Source organism: Anser anser (genome assembly GCF_964211835.1).
Source record: "Anser anser genome assembly, contig: HAP1_SCAFFOLD_54, whole genome shotgun sequence".
Classification (NCBI taxonomy): Eukaryota; Metazoa; Chordata; class Aves; order Anseriformes; family Anatidae; genus Anser; species Anser anser.
Window position 1 is genome coordinate 26,352 of NW_028153609.1, and position 26,383 is coordinate 52,734.

Sequence of the window (26,383 nt, forward strand, 5' to 3'; positions counted from 1 at the left end):
GAGATTTAGATTAGAGGTTAGGAGGAAATTCTTCACTCAGAGGGTGGTAAGGTACTGGAACAGTTTGCCTAGAGAGTTTGTGGATGTTTCTTCCTTGGGGATGTTCAAGACCATGTTAGATGAGGCCCTGAGCAACCTGATCTAGTGGGTGGTGTCCCTGCCTATGGCAGGGGGATTGGAACTAGATGATCTTTGAGGTCCGTTCCAACTCAAGCCATTCTATGATTTTATGATTGTACTTCAGAGGAAAAAACAAAACAAAACAAAACAACACAAAGCATGGTAATTGGCTTCAGAATACTCAGTGATCCAGTTCGTCCATGAGATAAAAAAAATCTAAGCAGCAGGAAGGACACTGAAATGTGGCCTAACATGAAGGAGGCTCCAGATTGCTGGTGTAGAAACAGCATTTTTGTGCCATGACCAATGCGATATATGCTGCAGGAAAAGGCCTGCACCTGAAATAAAAGGCCTAGGCCAGCACCAGTGCGGCACAAGCTTGAGATCTGGGTGCATGTGAACCTAATGGAACCACAGGATCTTTAAGGTCCCTTCCAACCCAAGCCCTTCTATGATTCTGTGCTTAGCAGCCCTGTACAGCCCCTGCGGGGCCCAGCCTCAGTTCATGCCCCCCAGCTTGTGCTCCAAAAGTACTCCCCTAGGTCCTGCGTCACTTGTCCCACCTGCGTGCCTTGGCTACCCCAGGGCATCCTGGAGGCAGTGGCCACCTCTGAATAGAGAATTGAAACCAGCCATAAAAGTAGATCTAGGAAACAATGGAAACCTGTGCATAAAAGGGCTCTAAGTAATAGCTGAAAGAGTCTTTTTTGGCAGCACCACCAGCTTTTTTTCTATGAATTTTCTTGATTTATTCTCTCTCTCTTTTTTTTTTTTTTTAAAATTGACGGCACTGTGAACAAGTACAATCAACCAAATTACGCTTTTTCTGTGAATAGCCTTATGCAAACATTTACCAAAATATATTTCCCAACTTTTTTTTTTCTTCTTCCTCTGCTTCCTCTGTCTTCAAGCAGAACTCCAAGGAAAGAAGTCACTGAATTAAAGAATAACTCACGTTTAAGAGATCAAGATTGAGAAATGTGTTCAATGCCATCATAAAGGAAGATAAAAAAGAGGGTCAACAGTGTTAGCCCAAGTGCCCATGACTGAAGCGTGCTGCTGGTAACTGGCTGGCAGGAAGACTTTCATAGAATCATAGAATATCCCAAGTTGGAAGGGACCCATAAGGATCATCAAGTTCAACTCCTGGCACTGCACAGGTCTGCCCAAAAGTTTAGACCATGTGCCTAAGTGCACAGTCCAATCTCTTCTTAAATTCGGACAGGCTTGGTGCAGTGACTGCTTCACTGGGGAGCCTGTTCCAGTGTGCAACCGCCCTTTTGGTGAAGAACCTCTTCCTGATGTCTAGGCTAAAAGTCTAGCCAAAGTCTAGCCCCTTTTTGAGGGACCCCTTGAGGGACTTTGTTCCACTGATGTCCAGCCACCTTCCTTCCCCCAACATCATCCCCTTCTTCAGTCCAAATATCACCAGTCTGGCTAAAGGGAGACTCCAGGAAACCATGGCAAAGGCCTTGCTAAAGTCCAGGTTCACCACAATGCCTTCTTTCCCCTCCCCTTCTGTTTCAGCAGTTCCTTTGTTTCCTCCATGTCCCTGAAGATGGCTGTGGCAGGACTTTCCGCACCGCGTTCCCAGGGGTAGAGGTGACAATTGCAATTCTGCCAATCCTTTTTCTTGCCCTTCCTGAAGATGTGTTTGATGCCTGCCTTTTCCAAGTCCCCAGAAATCTTACTGATCCAAATGCTTGATGGCCTGGTCCAGAAAGGCAGGGTAGTGTGACATAGCAGAGAGGGGCATCTGCAATGAACCTGTGCAAGGGGGGTGACAGAAATCTCACAGGGACACTGGGGGTTGTTTCTGGAGTCACACAGGGCAATGGCAGGGCTCTGTGAGGTGTCCACATCTGAGCTTGCCTCATGCACACAGGGCTGTTGAGAGATATGAGTCAAGGGCTTGCACACCCATGCACAGTGCAATGCACTATTTGCAGTGTCCCTCTGGCTCCTGCAGCCACTGCCAGAGGCTGGGAGGCACCTCAGCCCTGCAGTACCTCACCCTGCTCTTCCCTCGTCTGAGATAACCCAGGACATGAGGAATGGGCACAGGGACCACGGTTCAAGGAAGCACATCCCAGAGCTGCCTTCAGGTGGCTTCCCAGGGGACGTTACTTGGTCTTGTGACGCTATCTGCCCAACTGGCCTTCGTGACAATTGTAGGAATAGCTGATGGACTTTGTGCTCCATCATGTTCATCTCTCCACATGCATATGATGTGCCTGCTGGCACCATCACTGGGTTTCTCTTTCCACATCTCCCATGCACATACAGCAGGCCCTGATCTTCTGGGAAATCCTGTCTCCCAGGGAGCATTTCCCAAGTGAGCAATGAGCAATGGCCTGGCCAGCTATTGCTGAACCTCCTACCCATACACCCCACAGCTCTGAGCTTGTGATGACGCTCTCCAGAGTATGAAAAATGACCAAAAAGATAACCGTGTTCCTGCAATGAATTATGAGTCATATGCAGAAGAAAATGGGCTTTTTTTTTTTTTTTTTTTGAAAAATATCAGGTCATCAGTTTCCTCAAGGCATCCTTGAGCTCCTGGTTCCTCATGCTGTAGATGAGGGGGTTCACTGCCGGGGGCACCACGGAGTACAGAAATGACACGACCAGGTCCATGGATGGGGAAGAGATGGAGGGGGGCTTCAGGTAGGCAAACATGTCTGTACTGACAAACAGGGAGACCACGGCCAGGTGAGGGAGGCACGTGGAAAAGGCTTTGTGCCGGCCCTGCTCAGAGGGCATCCTCAGCACAGCCCTGAAGATCTGCACATAGGATAACACAATGAAAACAAAACAACCAAATACTAAAGAAAAACTGAAAACAAGTAGCTCAAATTCTCTGAGGTAGGCATCTGAGCAAGAGAGCTTGAGGATGTGGGGGATTTCACAGAAGAACTGCTCCACAGCATTGCCCTGGCAGAGGGGCAGGGAAAATGTACTGGCTGTGTGCAGGACAGCATTGAGAAAGCCACTGCCCCAGGCAGCTGCTGCCATCTGGGCACAAGCTCTGCTGCCCAGGAGGCTCCCGTAGTGCAGGGGCTTGCAGATGGCAATGTAGCGGTCATAGGACATGATGGTGAGAATTGAATACTCTGAACCAAAGAAGAAGACAAAAAAGAGGACTTGTGAAGCACACCCTTGATAGGAGATGGCCCTGGTGTCCCAGAGGGAATTGGCCATGGCTTTGGGGAGAGTGGTGGAGATGCAGCCCAGGTCGAGGAGGGCGAGGTTGAGGAGGAAGAAGTACATGGGGGTGTGGAGGCGGTGGTCGCAGGCTACGGCAGTGAGGATGAGGCCGTTGCCCAGGAGGGCAGCCAGGTAGATGCCCAGGAAGAGCGCGAAGTGCAGGAGCTGCAGCTCCCGCGTGTCTGCGAATGCCAGGAGGAGGAATTCGGTGATGGAGCTGCTGTTGGGCATTTTCTGACATTGGCCACAGATGTCTGTTGAAGAGGATAAGGCAGAAAAAAGTTAGAAGAGACTTCTCTGAGGAAAAGCTATCACAAAACTTAGAGCAACCCACGCCTGAGCCTCTCTCTTTGCAAGAGAACATTTCTGCAGCTCTATCACTCGAGTCCCAGCTGATGCTGTCTGAGAGTGGCACTGGGAGCAGGGATTGCTGTGGGCTCCAGAGGAGTCCCTCCTGCCGTGAAGCAGGCGGCAAGCAGGACCATGGGGGAAACTCAAGTTCAGTCCACTTATCAGTTCCATGAACTTTGCAGTGTTGTTGCAAAGTACACCTCCAACCACGGTGTAGAGCAAGGCAGATTTTCTTTTGCTTAGGGCAATGATCACACTCTTGTGTTTCCCAATAAATGGAGACAGCTTAAAGCCCCAGTCCCAGTGCAGCTGGACAGAATCCTCACCTTGTCTGCAGGTGCATGAGCAGGATCTCAGCTTTTCTCTCTTTGCCAGGGCTGCAGATGCCTCCCTCCAGCTGCCCACAGACAGCCATCCAGCAGCACGGACATGGCCTTAGAACGGGGGTGTCTTCTCCTTCGGGCACCTGGATAACACAAGGATGCCATGAGAGAGCTGCATCCTGCTGGAGAGCAGCCTGCACACCAGGAGGACGCCCCAAGGACAGAGATGAATATTTGCAAGCTGGGGTGTCCCAGCATCCCAGCTGCACCCCTGCAGTGTCTGGAGCAGGCTTGGCCACTCTGCTCTTGGTTTACTAGGGGCAGCTAGGTTATGACACTCCAAGGGGCTTCTGCCAGACTTCCTCACCACGCAGTGCAATCCAGCAGGACTCTCAAAGCCCACTGCATTGCCCACTGCCCTCCCAGAAACAAGACCCAGGAGGAGACCCTTCCAGGACGTGCAGCTGCATGGCCCTGCAGCCAGACACTTACCTTGTCAAGGGCTGTGCAGATTTCTCTTGCAATCAGCTCTCAGCATCCTCCCACTCCCAACTGCCTCCAAGCCCTCTCCTTCTCTCCTCTCTGTGTCTCTGCTGCGGTCAGAGCCCCCAGCCCTGCTGCACTTGGCAGAGGAGCTGCTCCTGGGCAGAGCTGTCTCTCTGCACCAGGGCCCTCTTGCCAGGAGCTCTCTCTGTCCCAGGAGCCCGGCCCAGCTCAGCAGCAGAGGCCCAGCCCAAGGCATTGTAGTCACCCCTCTGGGGGCTTTGGTGATGAGCCCACGAACCTCAGGCACTGAGAGACAATTGAAGAAATCTCTCAAGAAGTCCAAGTCAGATGCAAGTTTCCTGGAGTGTCCCCCGAGGGCCAGGACTGACACAGCCTCCCTTGGAGCTCGTTAGAGCAGAACATTGGAGGCAGTGAGGACAAGGAGACAAAGGCAATGTGAAGGTGACACTGATGTGTAGACAACCTGGATGTGTTTCACCAAAGAAAAGGACTAGGCCTTGTCCCCAGGCCCCTGGGAAGGGAGATCTGTTTCTGTCACACCTTGCTCAGGGTTCTTCCTGGGGCAGTAGGAGATGGGGATGTGGATGGCCAAGTGCAGGAGAATGGTACGACCCCTGCCTGGTTCATGGTTGGTGGTGAGGAGGCAATGGGGCCCTGGTGCTTTAACGATAAGCTGTCTCCTCATAGGCCTCAGTGGCAAAGACAACAGCCATAGCCATGGACACAAAGACCTGGGTCCTGTTGGGACTTTCAGCCTTGCCTATGTCCTTGCTCCTGTAAAGGCCAGAGTATCCTAGTGTCTCCCAGACCTACACCTCTTTCCCAGCTGGCTGTAGACACTTGTCCATGTTGTGTCACACCGGGTCTTAGCTGAGTAGCTTGTATGAGATCCCTCATGGTGCCCAGGCCCTCCTCCTCCTTGGCACTGCTCACGCAGCAGGGTCCCAATCTGTCCTGATGTGTGGGGTTCCTCTTCCTCTGGTGTAGGACCAGGCTCTTCTCGTTGTAAATGTCAGGATGTTTCTGTAGGCAGAATCCTGCAGTTTCTCAAGATTCCCCCACACTGATGCTCCAGTTTGTCAGCGTTTAATGTCTGCAGGCAGACAGTTCAACCTTCACGTGATTGTGCTCTCTCTGACAAGATGGCAGCATCAGGAGTTGCAGGAAAGTTTGGATAATACAGGAGTAACCAGCTGAATGGAATTGCAGCATAGAGTCACAGAAGGGTAGGGGATGGAATGCTGCCAGGTTCCACCTTTTCTGTTCTTCATTCTCATGCATACTGTCAGTTTGTCTGGAGCTGTGTCCTAAATGTTATGGGGCTGTGCAGGTCAAAATTAGAAGGGCCAAAGCCCAGCTGGAGGTCAATCAGTCTATTACTGTCAAAGAAAAAAAAAACTGTTTATATAAACACTTTAAATAAAGGAGGATTAAGGAGAATCATCTTCCTTTATTGGATGTGGGAGGAAACCTGGTGACAAGAGATGAGGTAAAGGCTGAGGCACTTAATGCCTTCTTTGCCTCAGTCTCTAGAGCAAGAGCAGTTGATCCCCTGGGCATTTCTTCCTCCTCATGGCCAGTGCCAACCTTCCAATGTGCACTTTGTGGCAGTTTTTTCTCTCCTGATCTTTCCTGCCACCAAAGAAAGCTCCATCAGGGTGGAAACCACTCCTAAAGTAGGCATCCCAACCCATCAGCCTTCTTGCGGCCTGTCAGTCCACCAGACAGAAGTCACCTCACCAGCATCTTCCAAGCCATGGGCCTGCTGCTGGCCTTGCACTTCTTGGCTAGACACACCCAAGCCTTGTGCCTCCTGCTGTCCAGTCATGGACTCAAGCAGAAGGGACAGCACAACCCATATGCGGGCCTTCTTTCTGCCTGGGTCCTCCTGGGTATGGAGGCAGAGGGGATCCCACAGTCAGCATGCCAACCAGATGCCTTCTGCTGGCCTACCAGGGCCACTGGCAGATGCCAGCCAAAAAGTGCAGATCCCAGGGAGAAGTCGAGGGTGACCTGTCAGCTACTTCAGACAGAAGTGACCTCACAGTCCCTTTCCGTGACATGTTCCTGCTGCTGCCCTATCAACTGCAGAGACAGAAGTGACCTCACAGTCACTGCCACAGCCACATTCCTCCTGCTGGGGCAGGGGATCCTGAGGCAGAGCTGACCTCTCTCTAGTCCCCTAGGGATTAGGGCTCACCTTTCTGTGTTAGAGAGTAAAGCAGACTTTTACTGGGAAGTTTTGGTGTGCTTCTGTGTTTAGGGTATGGACAAGCTCTGCGGTTTAGGGTTTTGTTTAGGTCTGCCAAGAAGTCTAGGGATAAATAGAGCATTTTAATGCTAGTGTCAAGGGAAGGCATTTGGGTGAGTAAGAGAATAAAGGTAAGGGAAAGGGGCTATGGCCTGAGTTTTGCTTCACGGGATACTTTGAGTTCAAGCATTAGAGTAGGGGATTTCTGTCAGAGTGCTGGAGTAGCATTTAGGTTTAGGGATTAAAACTACTGGTTAAAATAAGGTAAGGGCCATACATGACTGTTTTAAGTCAGTGTTACCGCAATATCTACATTACATGACCCCTCTTACCTCTACAAAATCATTATTTTCTGCTTCCATGCTCCTCTTCCCACCCCAAAATCTCACGTCTTTCTTGTCCAGGCTGCTCTTAACCTTCCCATATTTTATTGGGATCAGCTTTCTGATGACATTCATGATCGCAGAGTATCTGTCTCACCTCTGTTGGCTTACTCCATTCCTGAGAAGGAAGTGGCATTGTAGTCAGGAGGGAAAAGGACGTACATGTCTTTAGGAGCATCCTCCACAGTGTGCCCATCAGCTCTGCACCTCCACAAAATCGCGCTTCCTACCTACAAGTTTTGTTTCCCAAATGGCTTCTATGGATCCAGGGTTCCTTTTCCCAGGCCCTCACGCATGCTTCAGTTTCAGATGAGCAGGGATGGGATAAGGAAAGCCAAGGCACGGATGGAACTGAGCTTGGCAAGGGATGCAAAGCGTAACAGGAAGGGATTCTATAGATACATTGCTCAGAAAAGAAAGGCCAAGGAGAGTGTACCCCCTGTGACGGATGAGAGGGGTGAACTGGTAATGACAGACACAGAGAAGGCTGAGGTACTCAACAACTTCTTTGCCTCAGTCTTCACTGCCAGTCAGGCTTCCCAAGTCTTTCGTTTCCCTGAACCCATAGATGGAGGCTGGGGGGCAAAGTCCCACCTGCTGTAAGTGAAGAGGAGGTTCGAGACCACCTGATGAAACTCAACAAGTACAAGTCTATGGGGCCTGATGACATACATCCCAGGGTCCGAAGGGAACTGGCTGATGTAGTTGCCAAGCCTCTCTCCATCATATTTGAAAAGTCCTGGCAGTCGGGTGAAGTCCCTGGTGACTGGAAAAAGAAAAATATCACTCCCCTTTTTATAAAGGGTAGAAAGGAGGACCCAGGGAACTACAGAATGGTGAGCCTCGCCTCACTGACTGGCAAGATCATGGAAAAGATCCTCCTGGAATCAATGTCAAGGCACTTGCAAGACAAAGAGGTGATCTCAGACAGCCAGCATGGCTTCACCAAAGGGTAAATCATGCCTGACCAATCTGGTGGCTTTCCACAATGGAGTGACCACATCAGAAAACAAGGGAAGACCAACCAATGTCATCTACTTGAATTTCTGCAAGACCTTTGACACGGTCCCACATGACATCCTGGTCTCCAAACTGGAGAGAGATGCATTTGATGGGTGCACCATTGAGTGGATAAGGAGTTGGCTTGAAGGTCACACCCAGAGAGCAGCGGTCAATGGCTCTATGTCCAGGTGGAGGCTGGTGATGAGTGGTGTACCTTAGGGGTCTGTCCTCGGACCAGTACTTTTTAATATCTTTATCAATGACATAGACAGTGGGATCGAGTGCACCCTCAGCAAATTTGCGGATGACACCAAGCTGAGAGGTGTAGTTGATGCAACAGAGGAAGGGATGCTGTCCGGAGGGTCCTGGACAAGCTTGAGAAGTGGGCCCATGTGAACCTAATGAGGTTCAACAAGTCCGAGTGCAAGGTGCTGCATCTGGGCCAGGGAAATCCCAGACATGAGGATAGGCTGGGAGAAGAACTCACTGAGAGCAGCCCTGCAGAGAAGGTCTTGGGGGTTCTGGTGGAGAAAAAGCTCAACATGAGTGCGCACTTGTAGCCCAGAAGGCCAACTACATCCCTGGCTGCATCAAAAAAGGGTTGGCCAGCAGGTGGAGGCAAGTGATTGCCCCCCTCTGTTCTGTCCTCCTGAGGCCTCACCTGGAGTCCTGTGTCCAGGTGTGGGGCCCCCAGCACAAGAAGGATGTGGATCTGTTCAAGCGGGTCCAGAGGAGGGCCATGAAGATGATCAAGGGGCTGGAGCACCTCTCCTATGAAGAAAGGCTGAGAGAGCTGGGGCTGTTCAGCCTAGAGTAGAGAAGGCTCCTGGGTGACGTCTTTGTGACCTTTCAGTACTTAAAGGTGGCTTATAAAAAAGATGGGGAGTGACTCTTTGCTCAATCAGATAATGACAGGACAAGGTGGAATGCTTTTAAGCTAAAAGAGGGGAGATTTAGATTAGAGCTTAGGAGGAAATTCTTCACTCAGAGGGAGGTGAGGCACTGGAACAAGTTGCCAAGAGACCTTATAGATGCCCCATCCCTGGAGCTGTTCAAGAGCAGGTTGAATGAGGCCCTGGGCAACCTGATTTCATGGGTGGCATCCCTGCTTATGGCCGGGGGGTTGGAACTAGATGATCTTTAAGGGCCCTTCCAACATGAGCCATTCTGTGATTCTATGGTCTCACAAACTATACCTCAAGCATGACTCCCATCCCATCAGCCTTCCTGTGGTCTGTCACCTGACCAGAACAGAAGTTAACTCGCCATCATCTTCGACACCATGTGCATGCTTCTGGCCTTTACAGTCCCTATCTGTGCCACATTCCTCCTGATGGTCTGTCAGCTCCAGAGACAGAAGTGACCTCCCAGCCTCCTTCACAGCCATGTGCCTCCTGCAGGCCCAGCAGATCCTGAGGCACACCTGACCTCATCACAGCATTCCCAGCCAGCTCCTCCCTGTGGCCTCTGATCTGATCACATACCTGTCACCTCACATGCCTCTTCCAAAGCCATGCACTGCCGCAGGACCTCACAGTCCCTGCCCTGCCCAAAGGGGACAAACAGCATAAATTAGGGGTAGCAGTGGGGTTGAAGATGAGATGTGCTGTGTACATGTTGGAGGGTTTTGGGGATTACGTGTTCAGAACAAAGTTTAGGGATTAGAGGTCACCCTCCAGGGTTAAGGTAATGGAAAGGGCTTTAAGGGAGGGATTGGTGTTCTGCTCAAGGAACCTGCTCAAGGTTTAGAATGAGGGCAAGGTTTGAGGCTTATAGTTTAGGTCTGGGTTGATGGCTAGGGTTAAGGCTGGCATTTTAATCATTGGTTACGCTTAATTATCCTTCAGCTTGCCCTTCTAGTAGAAGATGGGTTTGACATCTGCCTTTTCCAAGTGCCAAGGAACGTCTTTGATCAATCTGTCCTTTCCAAGGTTTTTGAGATAGGTCTTATGATGACATCTGCAGCTCCACCAGCACCTCTCTCACCCTTCCCACACCACCTCTAAGCAACCTGAGGGCTGACCAGGAGGATGATGAAGGTTTGGGAAATGGCTTGGTTAATATCTTTTAGGAGGGCTGTTCTGTGCTTCACACGGAGAGTTATGATGGTGTCATAGAAAACGGTGACACTGAGGACAGAAGAGCAGGTGGGTAAGGCCATGGGCCTGCCAACGCAGGACACACACACATGAACACTGCATGAGCGGGAAGAGGAAGATTGGATCCAAAATACAGATTATGAAAGCAAAGACCATGAGTATCAATGGGGCCCTGCAGGAGAGCTCCAGCAATGTGGCAAAATCACGGAAGGGGTCCACAACACTGGGGCCACAGAACTGTAGCTGGGAGGAGGAGAAATAATTACTGTACATGAGAGAAATTCCCCTGATTTAGTTACAGCTGCCTTCTGGAGTCAGACCTTCCACTTCACGACTCTTGCAGAGAACAGGGATGGCATACGGCCCAGGGCTGACCATAGGACATGGCCCCCAGCAGGAAGCACTCAATTCATGCAGAAGGTGCAGCTGATAATGCTACCACTTCTGTGAGTAAAAGAGGTACTGTCTCCAGCCAGGAAGCTGTCCTGCATCTGGCACAGGGTGGTGGAGCTGTACAAGGTCTGCAAGGATGACAAATCTTCCTCAGGAAGAAGGCCACGGGCATCTGCAGGTGTTTGCTTGTAGGCACCAGCACGATGATGAGGGTGTTCCACATCCCAGTCACTGTGCTGTTCATGTGAGAGAGGAAGAAGAGATTTGTGTATGGGTAGAGGATCTTCCAGATGGACAGCTGGGAAAACTCAACCAATGATGTCTTTGTGTCCCATTCCACTCATAGAAACCATTTTAGAGCATTCTGGTCCCCCCATCTTGTTAGGACACCAACGAGCAAGATGTTTCTTTCTCAGTTCCTAAAAGAAATGGTGAAGGGTGTTCAGAGGGGTGAAATGATCCGTGGATGTCATGGCTGAGGTGTCCTTCCACGCAGTGAGAACACAATAGGGGTTAAATGAGGGAATCATTTGTGCTTGTGTTTGACAACCACACTTTAATAGCACAAATCTCACTTCTAAAATGCATCTCTCCCATGTTCAGAGAGGAGCAGCCGGTGATGACTTCAGTCTGCTTCAAACACCACACTGCAGGAGAGACCCCGATGACTTCAGGAGCTGTCAGTCCTGAGGCCTTGGGGACACCTCGAAGGAGCCCAATGGCACAGAGCAAGCGATGTCATGGTCGGGTGCTGTGCTGCTGAGCTGGGCCGGGCTTCTGGGCCCAATGGGAGCTCCTGGCAAGCGGGCAGCGCTGCAGAGAGCCAGCTCTGCCCAGGAGCAGCTCCTCTGCCCAGCGCAGCAGGGCTGGGGGCACTGCCTGCAGCTGGCACTGGGAGAGGAGAGATAGGAGATAGAGGTTACGGGCTGAGTGGAGTGAGGATATACTGAGAGATCATTGGAGATTCAATGCCTAAAGCAAAACACTTACCAGTTTCTAGCAGAAGGAAAATGCACGGAGGCCAGGCCCCGAGGGTTCCCTTGTCACGGGCTGGCTGCGGGCTGTGAAGCTGGGGGTGCAGGCAGGGGTGCCCAGGGCTGTGGTGCAGAGCAGGGTCCCTGCTGTGCCCCAGGGGCTGTGTGCCGGGGCAGGGCCTCTGCCGCCTGCCAGGCTCAGCACTCAGCCTGCCCGGGGAGCTGCCCAGGGCGCTGCGGGGAGAAGCTGCGGGTGGAAGGAGCCCCCCAGCAGGGCAGGGTCCTGCAGCTGGCGGGAGGCTGCTGCCTGGGGCAGCCTGCTCACAGATCCACAGCACAACCAGGGTGTATTCAAGCCACATTGCAAGAGAGGAGAAAAGGCAAGGGTTAGCGCCTTGAATCTCTGCTTTTCTGACCCTTTTCTTTCAGTCGTCTCTTCTTTGGCTCGGTGGGAATGGAAATAGATACTGTTATTTCCTAGAGAAGGCTGACATTTCTAAGCCATCACAAGGAGCATTACAAGGACCCCCAGCAAGTCCCTTTCCTTCCCCTCATCCCCTAGAAAGCTCCACCACCACACGTGCAGTGTCAGCAGGGTCTGTGTGACCTGGTCTCTAGGATGTGCCCCCAGCGAGCTGCCCCTGGGCAGAGCCCTGCTGCCAGGAGGTGTCTGCAGGGCAGAGCTGAGCACCCAGCGGGTGGGATGGGGGCTGTGACCTGCAGGCAGGAGGCGTGGGGACAGAGACCCAGCTGCAGGCAGGGACAGCTGCAGGCAGCAGAGCCATGGGCAGGGCGTGAGAGGGAGCTGCTCCAAGAAACACCATGGCAGGGGAGATCTGGACATCTCTCTGACATCTGTGCACTGCAGACGCCTTCCCTTGAGCAACCCCCTTCTCATCCATTATAGTACTTCAGACATAATGTCTTGGGAACTTGGTCATGAGTTTCCTTTGGATTTCCTGGGGTGGTGGTGTGAGAATTCACACATACCTGAAATAGGTTTGTCAAGTGAAAGTTCAAGGTATGGTCTACCTCTAGGGTAAGCAGTCAATCCACTATTTGATGCCCTACAGGTAAGCCAGGCTGTTGGTATTGGAGGAACAGTGTTTTTATTACAGATTGAGGCTCCTAGACCATTGCTCTGGAAAAGGTCTGCATGTCTTTAAAGAATCTCACCAAGTTCTTTCATAGACCTCAGCCTAAAGCCAGTGCCAGCATCAATTTTATTGTTTCTTGAGGGATTATTTGACCTGCTCCTCTGGATCTGCAAAGAGGGAGATGCCCTTGGCCAGCAGGCATCTGAGGTCGCACCCAGTTCCTATGCCTTTGGCTGCAGAGCAGAACTGACTCTCCCAGTGCCAAAGGGCAGTTTCTCCTGCTCACAGAAAGAGCATCACCAACAGAACCCAGCCAGAACTCTGGCCAGGATGTTGCACAGAGGTCTTCCAGAAAGGAGTAAGGCAGTGCATGTCTGTTGTGTGTTGGTGAGAGAGCAGTAGCTTAAACGACCTATGCAATAGATTTTGTAGATGTTTGACTATTCACTTGTTATTCCCCCCTTGGACAGAACCCCATGTCCAGAGACAGAAAATGTCGAACAGCAGCTCCATCACCGAGTTCCTCCTCCTGGCATTCGCAGACACGCGGGAGCTGCAGCTCCTGCACTTTGCGCTCTTCCTGGCCATCTACCTGGCTGCCCTCCTGGGCAACGGCCTCATCCTCACCGCCGTAGCCTGCGACCACCGCCTCCACACCCCCATGTACTTCTTCCTCCTCAACCTCGCCCTCCTCGACCTGGGCTGCATCTCCACCACTCTCCCCAAAGCCATGGCCAATTCCCTCTGGGACACCAGGGCCATCTCCTATGCAGGATGTGCTGCACAGGTCTTTTTCTTTTTCTTTTTAATGTCAGCAGAGTATTATTTTCTCACCATCATGTCCCATGATCGCTACGTTGCCATCTGCAAGCCCCTGCACTACGGGAGCCTCCTGGGCAGCAGAGCTTGTGCCCATATGGCAGCAGCTGCCTGGGGCAGTGGCTTTCTCTATGCTGTCCTGCACACTGCCAATACATTTTCATTGCCACTCTGTGGAGGAAATACCCTGGACCAGTTCTTCTGTGAAATCCCACAGATCCTCAAGCTCTCTTGCTCTGACTCCTACCTCAGGGAAACTGGGCTTCTCACATTTAGTGTTTTTGTGTTTTTGGGGTGTTTTGTATTCATTGTTCTCTCCTATGTACAGATCTTCAGGGTCGTGCTGAGGATGCCCTCTGAGCAGGGACGGCACAAAGCCTTTTCCACGTGCCTCCCTCACCTGGCCGTGGTATCCCTCTTTCTCAGCACTGCCTTTTTTGCCTACCTGAAGCCCCTCTCCCTCTCCTCTCCATCCCTGGATCTGGTGGTGGCAGTTCTATACTCGGTGGTTCCTCCAGCAGTGAACCCCCTCATCTACAGCATGAGGAACCAGGAGCTCAAGGATGCACTGCGCAAACTCATGAGTGGGTGTACATCAGAAGTAATGCACTGCCTGTCTTCTTCTGCAAAGCACTCGTAATGTAACTCATGATATGTCAAGCTTGTCTTTTGTTCTTTGGTGGTTTTTATTTGTTTATTAATGAGGGGAGTAAGGGACAACAATGTTTTCCATGTAAATTGTCATTATTTATCCTACTCACGTATTTAAACAAAATAAAGGAACCTGCAGTGGAGCGTGCCTGAGATGCTTCCTCTGAGAACTTTGCTAGGGGTTGCAGGGTAATGCCCATGGGTAGAAGTGGAGAGGAATAGAGTCCCATCACAGCAGCACTGCCAGGAAGCACCAGTGCTTGGTCTGTCTAGAGCTGCTTTCATTCCACTTCCACACTCTCCTGCTGAGCCTTTTCTGTTGGCGTAAGCCTGATTGTTCCTGTAGCTTGGTCACAGTACTGCTGTGTGGCAATCCTGTGATCACAGGCAGGGACAGTCAATGGGCACTTTTGTGACACACTTGGCCTCCAGAACAGCATTTCCGTCCCATAAAGTGATTCTGCTCAGGGTAGTGCCTGAGGGCTCAGGTCTTCCTTCTCAGTTGTTGTCAAGAACATTGCAGTCCAGAAATGGACTCCAAAGAGGGACCTGGCTTTGCCTGTTTCTCCATGGGCTCAGGGTGAAGTGATCAGAGCCCCAGCTGGGTGTTTGAGGGCATGGGGGCTGGCTCAGGTGTTGCTTGTTGGTGTCCAGCACTCAGGTGTATGGTGAAGAGTCTCCAATTAACCTGCCTGGGGCACTAGAGCATGTGATGGGGCTGGCTGTTGTGGTTTAACCTGGCTGGCAGCTAAGCAGCACACAGCCGTTTGCTCACCCTCCCTCCTCCCACTCTGGGGTGGGGGAGAGAATCAGGAAAACAAAGCCTGTGGGTTGAGAGAGAGACAGTTTATTAGGACAGAAAATAAAGGATAATAATAATAACAACAACAACAACAATAATAACAATAATAATAATAATAATGTGTACAAAACAAGTGATGCACAATGCAATTGCTCACCACCCGCTGACTGATGCCCAGCCTATCCCCGAGCAGCCGGCCCCCCCACCCCGGCCAGCCACCCCCATATATTGTTTAGCATGACGTCAGATGGTATGGAATACCCCTTTGGCCAGTTTGGGTCAGCTGTCCTGGGTCTGTCCCCTCCCAGCTCCTGCTGCACCCCCAGCCTGCTCGCTGGCAGGACAGAGCGAGAAGCTGAAAAGTCCTTGGCTTAGTGTAAGCACTGCTCTGCGACAACCAAAACATCAGTGTGTTATCAACATTATTCTCATCCTAAATCTCAAACACAGCACCCTACCAGCTACTAGGAGGAAAATTAACTCTGTTCTAGCTGAAACCAGGACACTGGCAGCAGGTGAGCATTTTTTGGAAAGAATCAGGAGCTGCCCGGAGAGCCCAGAGGAGCTGCAGGGACAGCGTCTGCCAGGGAGTCAGCAGTGAATGGAGCCCACGGAGTGTGAGCCTGTCTCAGGTGGAGTTCCCCTGAGATAAAGGGCTAGATCTGGGTGTGAGAAGAAGAGCCCCGCGACCCAGGGGACACAGCGGGAACAAGGAAGGGAGTCTGGTGACTGATTTGTTTTACCCCTAGTGAAACACCATAGGCTGGATGCAGTGCAGCAGCCAAACACTTCTGATGGCACTCGAGGAAAGAAAGAAGGCTACTGCTGAGCACCCTTGACAGCCACAGAAGAGCTGGTGTGGGAGGCAGTCAGTGGAAGAGACCCATGACCTGTCTCTACCTCCCAGCCTGCACAGCACGGCCCTGCAGAGTAGCAGAGTGCCCCTGTGTCCTGGACACCACAGCCCCCTTGCTCTGCAGAGCAGCACCACCAGCTGGGGCTGTGGGATGCATGGGGAGAGGGTGCAGGAATGGCTGGCCAGGCCAGCACAGGTGTACTCCTTCCTGGGAAAGGCTCTTTGTTGAGGTGGGAAGTCCTGGGAGGAGAGTGGGGCCCTGTGTGTGTGCAGGGGATCCCTGGAAAGAGAAACCCCTTGGTACGTATGCAGCTTGGGGCAGGCCGCCAGGGCTCGGGGGCAGCAGGAGCTGCCTGAGGAGCTCCAGGACCAGGGCTCTCAGCCCAGCTCAGAGAGGTGGTTTGTTCCTCCACAGAGGGACACAGAATGGCTCAGTCAGAAGGCCACGTGTGCCCTGTACAGATGAGGCTTCAATGTGCATATTGTGTGCATGTAAGGCAAACCTGAGCACAAATGCCCTCAGCCTGTGTCCGTTCCTCATGCCGTGGGGTATCTCAGACAAGTGCAGAGCAGGGCGATGTACCACAGGGCTGAGACGCCTCTCAGCCTTTGGGAGAGGCAACACGAGCCAGAAGGACACCACAACCACTGCAGTGCCCTGTCTTTGGATGTGCAAGACTCATGTCTCTGAACACTGCTGTGTTTACAAGAAGTACATGAGGCCAGCTCAGATGTGGACACCTCACAGAGCCCTGACACTTCCATGTGTGACACCAGGAACAACCCCCACCACCTCCATGAAATCCATCTCACCTGTCCTGGACAGATTCATTGCAAATGCCCCAGTCTGCTGCATCACCCTCCCCTGCCTTTCCGGACTGTGTCAGCAAATGTGCCGGGGGGACCAGAGAGCTTTCTGGAGACTTGGAATGACATCAGACCTGTCTTCCGGAAGAGGAAAGAGGAGGGTGGGGAGAATTAAGGCTGGTCAGCCTCACCTCAGTCCCTGGGAAGGTGATGGGGCAAGCTTTTCCACAGCTACTTCCAGGCACTTCAAGGACAAAAAAGGGATTGCTGAACCCATAGGGGAGGAGAAAGAAAGTGACACTGTCTACCTGCAGTTTAGCAAGGCCGTTGACATTGTCTCCCAGAGACTTGTTGTAGTGAGAATGGTGCTATGTGGACGTAACTAATGGATGAGGCTGTGGGTGGGAATTTGGCAGGACAATCAGGCCCAGGTGTCATCCGTTGTGCAAAGTTCTGCTGTCAGGCAGTTCCTAGCAGCATCCCTCAGTGATCAGCACTTGTGCCAACACTATTGAGTGTTGTTATTAAATGTCGGAATTACAGGATGGAGGATGCTTTCAGACCCTTTCTGGTTTGTGCCAAGCCGAAAGGAGCCCTTGAGAAACCTCATCTATTTGGTTTGCTTTGAGCAAGACAGTCCAAGAAGATGCCATTCAGGGGTCTCCTCGAATATGAGTTATTTTGCAATTCAAAGATTCTTTCCATTGGAGAGCTCTCTGAAGACATAATATGCAGAGAAAGAAAAAGAGAAAGGCAGGGGTAGAGATACATCATGTCTCACTATGAACACAGTAGATCCTATGAAGAATGTTTCTAGCAGTGGCAGAAAATTTACTTCATAAATTTCATGTGAGAAGCTTACTTTTTTAATGCCTCATGTGCTGGCCCACAAGGAAGGTGTTGGGTGGGTATGTTATTAGGAGGTCTGTTGTGCCTCAGAAACTTAAAATCCAGTAGGAAGCATCTGGTCACCTCTGACTCTGGAGCTGACAGGCCAGCAGCAGTAACATGGCTGGGGACAAAGAATCTGAGGTGACCTCTTTCTGAAGCAGCTGATGTGTCAGCCCTTGCCTCCTGGCTGACATCTGTGCTTTTTGGCTTGCACCTGCTAGAATCCCCTGGTAAGGCAGCAGAAGGCACCTGCTTGGCACACTGATTGTGAGATGCCCTCTGTCTGAGAGCCTGATAGGTCCCATGCAGCAAGAGGCCTTGGGTGTGGGTTTTCATGTCTCTTCTGCCTGAGTACGTGGTGGGATAGCAACAGGCACACAGTTTGGTCATGTCAACTTGAGAAGTTGGAAGGCCAGCAGCAGACATGTGGAGAAAACCAAGAGCACTGGCAAGGCTGCAAGGCCCCAGCCGAACTAAGGTCTTTGTCCCCTTGGCTGTAGCAGCTGTCTCTGCTACTGAAGCTCATAAGGAGACATGCTGTGCTCGTGACACTGGGTCCTTGCTGCCTCCTTACAACCCTGTGTAAAGACATAGTGACCTTGTGACTGTGATTGTGTTGTTTGGTGCATTGTGGAACAGCTCGTCCTTGTAGGGAGGGGTGTAAGTTGCTGAGCACATATGCAGGGGAAAAGAGGAAGAAAAACAAGGAACTAACTAAGCTCTGAGACAACGCTAGTGAAACTGTGGCAAGGCTGGTGAAACTTTGCAGCTTGGCTTATACCCATGACACTTGCAGCTGGAAAAGCTGGCCAGAGGGCAGCAGGAGAAGATGATGATGGAACAACCTTCGCGGAGTGGGTGCAACCCCAACTCAAATGGTGCACATGCGCATTTGTAGACATGCTTATACAAGACCAAGGAGGAGCCTGGTGGCCCTTGTGACATGTGTTGGCCTCACGTGTCAGAACAGCTAGTGGGTAGGAGGGAATAAAACTGGGACTCCCCCAGAGGAGAGAGACAAGGCGCACTACCAAGGACAATGTTGCCTCAGTGGGAATGCCTGTTCAAGCGGTGTGCCTAATGACTCCTTCCTCTAGGCCATCAATGATTGGGAAAAGCTTCACACTCATCGGTACCATTGTCATTGCCCTGGGGTTGGTATGTGTGTAAATAGCTTGTAATAAAGCTTGCTTTCTTTATATATATATATATATATATATATATATATAAAAATATTGTCTGCTCCTTGCTAAACTGAACCAATCAACTTCAGCCCCTGGAATCTCACTAGAATAGAGCCTGCTAGGCCCCATGCAGGAAGAGGTCTTGGGCATGGGTTTTCAAGTCCCTTCTGTCTGAGCACATGGTGGGACAGCAACAGGCACACAGCTTGGTCATGACTACCTGAGAAGCTGGAAGGGCAGCAGCAGACCTGGAAGATCCTGGTGAGGTTTCTTCTGTCTGATCAGTTCACAGTGCAACAGAAGGCTGATGGGTTAGGGCCAGAGGTCACCCAGGAGTCTGTGGTCAGCCCATGCCATTGTGTTTCAAGGAACTGCCAGGGAGGGTGAGGAGACATCAATGAGAGTAAGGAAATGCATGTATGAGAGCAAGGGGGAGAAGCAAGGTGGGTGGCTAAAGCTTGCAGGGAAAAGGGGGCACAGACAGGACAGCATAGGACTACCTGTAATGGAAAAGAGTTTAGAGTTTTCAGAAGAAGTGATAGCATCATTCTCTAGTTGACATTGGCCCCATGTGTCTCCTAAGGAGCTCTGTATGTATAGGAAAAGCAGTCCCTTGAAGTCCTAGACTGCATGGACAGCCTTGCTGCTCACCTCCACATGCCCAGCACTTCTCTCATCAGCCATGTGGGACTTCACATTTGGGAATGTTTGAGATAGGTAGGAAATGATGTATAGAAACACAACTACAGAGTTGGCTGTAGGGATGATGAGATAGAAAACTGGAATACAGGCAAGCTTGAAGCTCCCTCAGGATTCGAAAACCAACTGGGTAGGTGAGATGTATCTGTATGACCAAAGAGTAAGGAAAGGGGAATCTGGAGAAGAATGGAGAGTGCATGTGTCCAGATAGTCTGCTGGAAAGGTGGCATCCAATATGGCCTGTTTAATCAGGCCAGGTGGAAATACCTGAAGGACTGTGGAGATTAAGTGAAGTGCATAAGAGACAGAGTCCTGGCAATGCAAGTATGGGAGAAGATGAGTACATTTTCTACTCCTGCAATACACATCCTAAAAAAAATAATATTCTAATGTCATGGGGAAAAAAAAGCAAAAAAAAAAAATTTGCATTAGAAGTGTTCCATCATTTCAGATGATTGTAATGTACTGATGGAAATAAAGAAAAGGAGTCTATATCTGCTGAAAGGTCCAATTAAATTCCTCAGCACATCCTGGAAAACATCCGTGACATCACTTTCCTAATGGCATCCTTGAGTTCCTGGTTCCTCATGCTGTAGATAAGGGGGTTCAATACTTGAGGGAGCACCGAGTACAGAACTGCCACTGCCAGGTTCAGGGATGGGGAGGAGACAGAGTGGGGCTTCAGGTAGGAAAACATGCCAGTGCTGATAAACAGGGAGACTACAAAAAGGTGAGGGAGGCACGTGGAAAAGGCTTTGTGCCGGCCCCGCTCAGAGGGCATCCTCAGCACAGCCTTGAAGATCTGCATATAGGACAGCACAATGTAAACAAAACACCCCAAAAACACAAAAACACTAAATGTGAGAAGCCCAATTTCCCTGAGGTAGGAGTCAGAGCAAGAGAGCTTGAGGATCTGGGGAACTTCACAGAAGAACTGGTCAATAGCATTGCCTTGGCAGAGGGGCAGGGAAAATGTATTGGCAGTGTGCAGCAGAGCATAGAGAACCCCACTGCCCCAGGCAGCTGCTGCCATCTGGGCACAAGCTCTGCTGCCCAGGAGGGTCCCATAGTGCAGGAGCTTGCAGATGGCAATGTAGCGGTCTTAGGCCATGATGGTGAGAAGAGAATATTCTACTGAAAACAAAAAGAAGAAGAAAAAGACCTGTGCAGCACATCCTACATAGGAAATGGCCCTGGTGTCCCAGAGGGAATTGACCACGGCTTTGGGGAGAGTGGTGGAGATGCAGCCCAGGTCGAGGAGGGCGAGGTTGAGGAGGAAGAAGTACATGGGGGTGTGGAGGCGGTGGTCGCAGGCTATGGCGGTGAGGATGAGGCCGTTGCCCAGGAGGGCAGCCAGGTAGATGCCCAGGAAGAGCGCGAAGTGCAGGAGCTGCTGCTCCCGTGTGTCTGCGAATGGCAGGAGGAGGAACTTGGTGATGGAGCTGCTGTTGGACATCTCATCCTCCTGGAGAAAGGGGACAATCCAAGGAGGATATTACAGTGATAATTAGGAGAGGCGTGTCTGAGAAAAATCTACTGCTCATTGAAGAAGTGACTTTCTCCTTTCTGAGACCTTTCTTCTGCTCCCTTGCTTGAGCTTTGGTTGGTGGTGCCACTGGGAACAGGGGACTCTGCTGTGGCCTCTGCAGAAGTCAGGCCTGCCCTACAGCTCAATGTAAAAACAAACCAGGAGGGATCTCTGATTAAATCTCTCTGTGATGTATGTGGACTTCCCAGCAATACCACTCTCAAAACCCTTGACTACAGAATAGAGTGCATGGTGTACTTTGTTCCAGTTGCCTGTGTGTTGTGGTTTAACCCGGCTGGCAGCTAAACACCACACAGCCGTTCGCTCACCCTCCCCCCTCCCTCTCTGGGATGGGGGAGAGAAACGGGAAAGTGAAGCCTGTGAGTTGAGATAAAGACAGTTTATTAAGACAGGAATATAATAATAACAATAATAATAATAGTGATAATAATAACAATAATAATAATAATAATGTGTACAAAACAAGTGATGCACAATGCAATTGCTCACCACCCGCTGACCAATGCCCAGCCTATCCCCAAGCAGCCGGCCCCCCACCCCGGCCAGCCACCCCTATATATTGTTCAGCATGACGTCAGATGGTATGGAATACCCCTTTGGCCAGTTTGGGTCAGCTGTCCTGGGTCTGTCCCCTCCCAGCTCCTGCTGCACCCCCAGCCTGCTCGCTGGCAGGACAGAGCGAGAAGCCGAAAAGTCCTTGGCCTGGTGTAAACACTGCTCTGCAACAATTAAAACATCAGCATGTTATCAGCGCTCTTCTCATCCTAATCCAAAACATAGCAGCCTACCAGCTACTATGAGGAAAAATTAACTCTGTCCTAACTGGAACCAGGACACTCTGACATGACAACAGCTATCCAAGACCTCTTCCTCTACGGGGCCTGCCAGGTACTTAGGAAGAGAGGATCTTATGACCTACGTGCAAAGCAGGTGCATCTGCTGGCCTGTCATGGACACCAGCAGATGTGAGCCTAAAGGCACTGATCCCAGCCAGAAGTCAAGGGAAGACCTGTTGGCTACTTCAGAAAGAAGTCAACTCACAGGCCATTTAACAGCCGTTCGTGTCCTACTGGACTTAGAGCTTCTGAGGCACCACTGCCCTCGTAACACCACACCTACAAAACATCCCCTTCTTGGGCAAGGCTCTGCCCACGTAGAAGTGAGCTGGCTGTGATCCTTCAAGCCCATGGCACTGCTGCTGGACTCCCAGCCTCTCTGATGCACGGGAGCCAGTTCTGTGCCAGTCCTGGGAGGTGCTAGGGCAGGAGGGACCTTGCAGGCAGTGTTCAAGCCCCGTGCCTGTTGGCAGTCTCTCAGCTCCTTCCACACAGTGAAGATCACGCTGACGTCCAGAAGCCATGTGCCTGCAGCTGGCCTAGAAGACACTCAGGGGAGGCACCCTCCCAGCCCCAGCCCCAGCCCCAGCCGCAGCTGGCGGTGCTGCTTTGCAGAGCGAGGGGGCTGTGGTACCCGGGGCACAGGGGCACTCTGCAGGGCTGTGTTGGGCAGGCGGGGAGGCAGACCCAGCTCATGGGGTCACTGCCATTGCCCCAGGGCTGCAACGAATCACTCGCTGGACTCCTTTGCCAGGCCTGATGCATGCCCTGGGGCTACAGAGCTCTCCTCTGCCTGTTCACACCAGATTGAGCACTTGAGCTCTGCTCAGGCCACCTGGGATAGGCTCATGCTCTGCAGGCTCCATTCACTGCTGTTTCCTGGGCTCAAACTTCCCCTGCAGATCCAAGCACTGGTGCTCCCTGGCTGTGCTGCTGGGATGGGACTCTTTTCCTCTGCACCCCTGCACACGGGCACTGTCCTTGCAGAGCCAGAACGGGTCTCAGAGAAAGGACATCAGACAAAGAAGGCAGTGCAGGCTCCTTTATTTTGTTTAAATTCACAGAGAGCATGGCTCCTCAGGTACAGAATCTCAGTACATATACTCAACATGTACATACTGAACTGGAAATGGGACAAATAATGATATTTTATTGGGCAACAGCTGAATTAAAGCTAAAAAATACTGGTACTAGAAACATACTCAAAGACACAAACAAACAAACAAACAAACAAAAAGAGAATATTGAAGAGAATATTGGCTCTTCCTGTAATAAGTGACGTTATGAGTCATTTGCAGAAGATGGCTGAAAGATAATTTCTTCTGAAACACCTCAAGATATCAGTTTCCACAGGGCATGTTTCAGTCCCTTATTCCTCATGCTGTAGATGAAGGGGTTCAATGCTGGAGGAACCACTGAGTACAGAACTGCCACCACATGGTCCAGGGATGGGGAAGAGATGGAGGGGGGCTTCAGGTAGGCAAAGATGATGGTGCTGAGAAACAGGGAGACCACGGCCAGGTGAGGGAGGCACATGGAAAAGGCTTTGAGCTGGCCCCGCTCAGAGGGCATCCTCGGCACAGCCCTGAAGATCTGCACATAGGATAACACAATGAAAACAAAACAACCAAAGCCTTAAAGAAAAGCTAAACACAAGCACCCTGACTTCCCTGAGGTATGAATCTGAGCAGGAGAGCTTGAGGATCTGAGGGATTTCACAGAAGAACTGGTCCACAGCATTGCCTTGGCAGAGGGGCAGGGAAAATGTACTGGCCGTGTGCAGGACAGCATTGAGAAAGCCACTGCCCCAGGCAGCTGCTGCCATATGGGCACAAGCTCTGCTGCCCAGGAGGCTCCCGTAGTGCAGGGGCTTGCAGATGGCAACGTGGCGGTCATAGGACATAACTGTGAGAAGATAAAACTCTGCTGATATCAAGAAAACAAATGCAAACACCTGTGCAGCACATCCTGCATAGGAGATGGCCCTGGTGTCCCAGAGGGAATTGGCCATGGCTTTGGGGAGAGTGGTGGAGATGCAGCCCAGGTCGAGGAGGGCGAGGTTGAGGAGGAAGAAGTACATGGGGGTGTGGAGGCGGTGGTCGCAGGCTACGGCGGTGAGGATGAGGCCGTTGCCCAGGAGGGCAGCCAGGTAGATGCCCAGGAAGAGCGCGAAGTGCAGGAGCTGCAGCTCCCGCGTGTCTGCGAATGGCAGGAGGAGGAACTCGCTGATGGAGCTGCTGTTGGACATTTCCTGACAATGGAAATCGTTGCCTGTTAAAAAGGAGAAGGCAGAACAAAGTCAGAACAGACTTCTCTGAGGAAAACCTATTGGAAGTCTTAGATCACCCCCAGCCTGAGCCTCTCTTTGCAAAGAACCTTTATGCAGCTCTCTTGAGCTCATGATGATGCTAGCTGAGAGTGGCACTGGGAGTAGGGGCTGCTGTGGAGTACTTCCTGCTGTGCATCGGGAGGGAAAAAGGAACACAGGGAAAACTCAAGTTCAGTCCACTTGTCAGATCCATGAGATTTGCAGAGCTGTTACAAAAAGCTCATGTGAACGCAGAGGCAAAGCTTCAGGGGGTTTGTTTGCTGTGTTTTATTCCATTTGCCCCTATAATCCTTAGGAGACGTATCGGGTGGTTGAACTCCGTGAGATTTCCTGTGCAGACCTGGTGAAATCCTGTGGGTGCCAGTAGTCAAAGGGACTGTCCCTTGGTGAAGACTGAGCAGAGCAGCTCTGCCCAGCAGTCCTGTTCACAGCTGCCCTTTGTCACCCCTCTGTGAGCTGCAGGAGCATCCCACTCAGGTGTTTCCCTGAGACGAAACTGGAGACAGCTGAGAGCAGAGAAGCCCCAGTCCCAGTGCAGCTGGACAGCATCCTCACCTTGTCTCTGGGTGAAGCTCTGAGGCAGACTGAGGTTGGGAGCTTCTCTTCATCTGGGCAGCCCATGGGCTGCAGGGGGGAGAGGAGGCCAGGGAGGGGCTGCTCCAGGGGAAGGCGGCTGTACTGCAGGGCATGGCCACAAGGTGCCCGAATCCCCCCTGCCACGGCGTTCCTGGCAACAGCTCCTTCTGCCTGCCTGCCCCTCTCTCTGCTGCCTGCAGCTGTCCCTGCTGGGAGCTGCTGCTCTGCGCCCACCTCTTCTTTCCCCCGCCCGTGCTCACAGACCCCATCCCACGCGGCTGTGCTCAGTGCTGCCCTGCAGCACCCTGCCACCCAACAGGGCACTGCCAAGGGGCACCTCCATGGCTGCAGGAGCTACAGGGCAGCTGACAGAGAGCCCGGCATGGCCAGCCAGGGCAGGGTGTCCTGGGCTGACTGGGGGCACCTGGGCTAGGGCACTGCAAAGGGCTTCCTCCAGACTTCCTCACCTCGCAGTGCAATCCAGCAGGACTCTCAAAGCCCACTGCATTGCCCACTGCCCTCCCAGAAACAAGACCCAGGAGGAGACCCTTCCAGGACGTGCAGCTGCATGGCCCTGCAGCCAGACACTTACCTTGTCAAGGGCTGTGCAGATTTCTCCTGCAGTCAGCTCTCAGCATCCTCCCAATCCCATCTGCCTCCAACCCCTCTCCTTCTCTTCTCTCCCCGTGCCACCTGCAGTCAGAGCCCCCAGCCCTGCTGCGCTGTGCAGAGGAGCTGCTCCTGGGCAGAGCTGGCTCTCTGCACCAGGGCCCTCTTGCCAGGAGCTCTCTCTGTCCCAGGAGCCCGGCCCAGCTCAGCAGCAGAGGCCCAGCCCAAGGCATTGGAATCACCCCTCTGGGGGCTTTGGTGATGAGCCCACGAACCTCAGGCACTGAGAGCAAACTGAAGAAATCTCTCAAGAAGTCCAGGTCAGATGCAAGTTTCCTGCAGTGTCCCCCGAGGGCCAGGACTGACACAGCCTCCCTTGGAGCTCGTTAGAGCAGAGCATTGGAGGCAGTGAGGACAAGGAGACAAAGGCAGTGTAAAGGTGACACTGATGTGTAGACAACCTGGATGTGTTTCTCCAAAGAAAAGGAACAGACCTTGTCCCCTGGCACCCTGGAAGGGAGATCTGTTTCTGTCACACCTTGCTCAGGGCTCTTCCTGGGGCAGTAGGAGATGGGGATGTGCATTGCCAAGTGCAGGAAAATAGTCTGACCCGTGCCTGGTTCATAGGTGGGCGAGGTGTCAATTAGACTCTGGTGCTTTAGCAATTGGCTGTCTCCTCATAGGCTTTAGTGGCAGAGACAACAGCCATAGCCATGGACACAAATATCTCCTAAGACAGCTGTCTGTGAAGCCGGCCTGGCTCCTGGTGAGCAGGCACCTCTGCTCTATGGCATCGCTCGTGGTGCCCAGGCCCTCCTCCTCCTGGGCACGGCTCACTCAGCATGGTCCCAGTCTGCCCTGATGTGTGGGGTTCCTCTTGTCTGGTACAGGACTAGGCTCTTCTCCTTGTAAACGTCAAGAGGTTTCTGCAGGAGAAATCCTGGGATTTCTCAAGGTTCTCCCTGACTGACGCTCCATTCTGTCAGCTCTTAATAGCTGCAGGCGGATGGCTCACCCTGACTGTGCTGTCTATTATAAGAAAATATCCCCCGCTTATTCCATACATTC

The 26,383-nt window shown here is 51.8% G+C and overlaps 1 protein-coding gene and 3 pseudogenes across 4 annotated transcripts in view; 1 reads left to right on the top strand and 3 right to left on the bottom strand.

The window, feature by feature from the left end:
• Nucleotides 1-2,643: 2,643 nt before the first annotated feature.
• On the bottom strand, nt 2,644-3,558 carry LOC310891826 (olfactory receptor 14C36-like; the record flags this gene model as incomplete). Its single annotated transcript, XM_083854054.1, has 1 exon — nt 2,644-3,558. The coding sequence occupies one exon, from the start codon at nt 3,556-3,558 to the stop codon at nt 2,644-2,646; it is 915 nt and encodes a 304-aa protein (XP_083710180.1).
• Nucleotides 3,559-13,200: 9,642 nt separating this feature from the next.
• LOC310891824 (olfactory receptor 14C36-like) overlaps nt 13,201-26,383 on the top strand; it is a 60,712-nt pseudogene continuing 47,529 nt past the window's right edge. The window contains exon 1 of the transcript in view: nt 13,201-13,526. The product of the transcript in view is annotated as an olfactory receptor 14C36-like (transcript). The remainder of the gene's footprint in view (nt 13,527-26,383) is intronic.
• LOC310891825 (olfactory receptor 14C36-like) lies at nt 19,410-21,321 on the bottom strand (annotated as a pseudogene). Its single transcript has one exon. The product of its transcript is annotated as an olfactory receptor 14C36-like (transcript).
• On the bottom strand, nt 22,840-24,738 carry LOC310891827 (olfactory receptor 14C36-like; annotated as a pseudogene). The gene has a single exon. The product of its transcript is annotated as an olfactory receptor 14C36-like (transcript).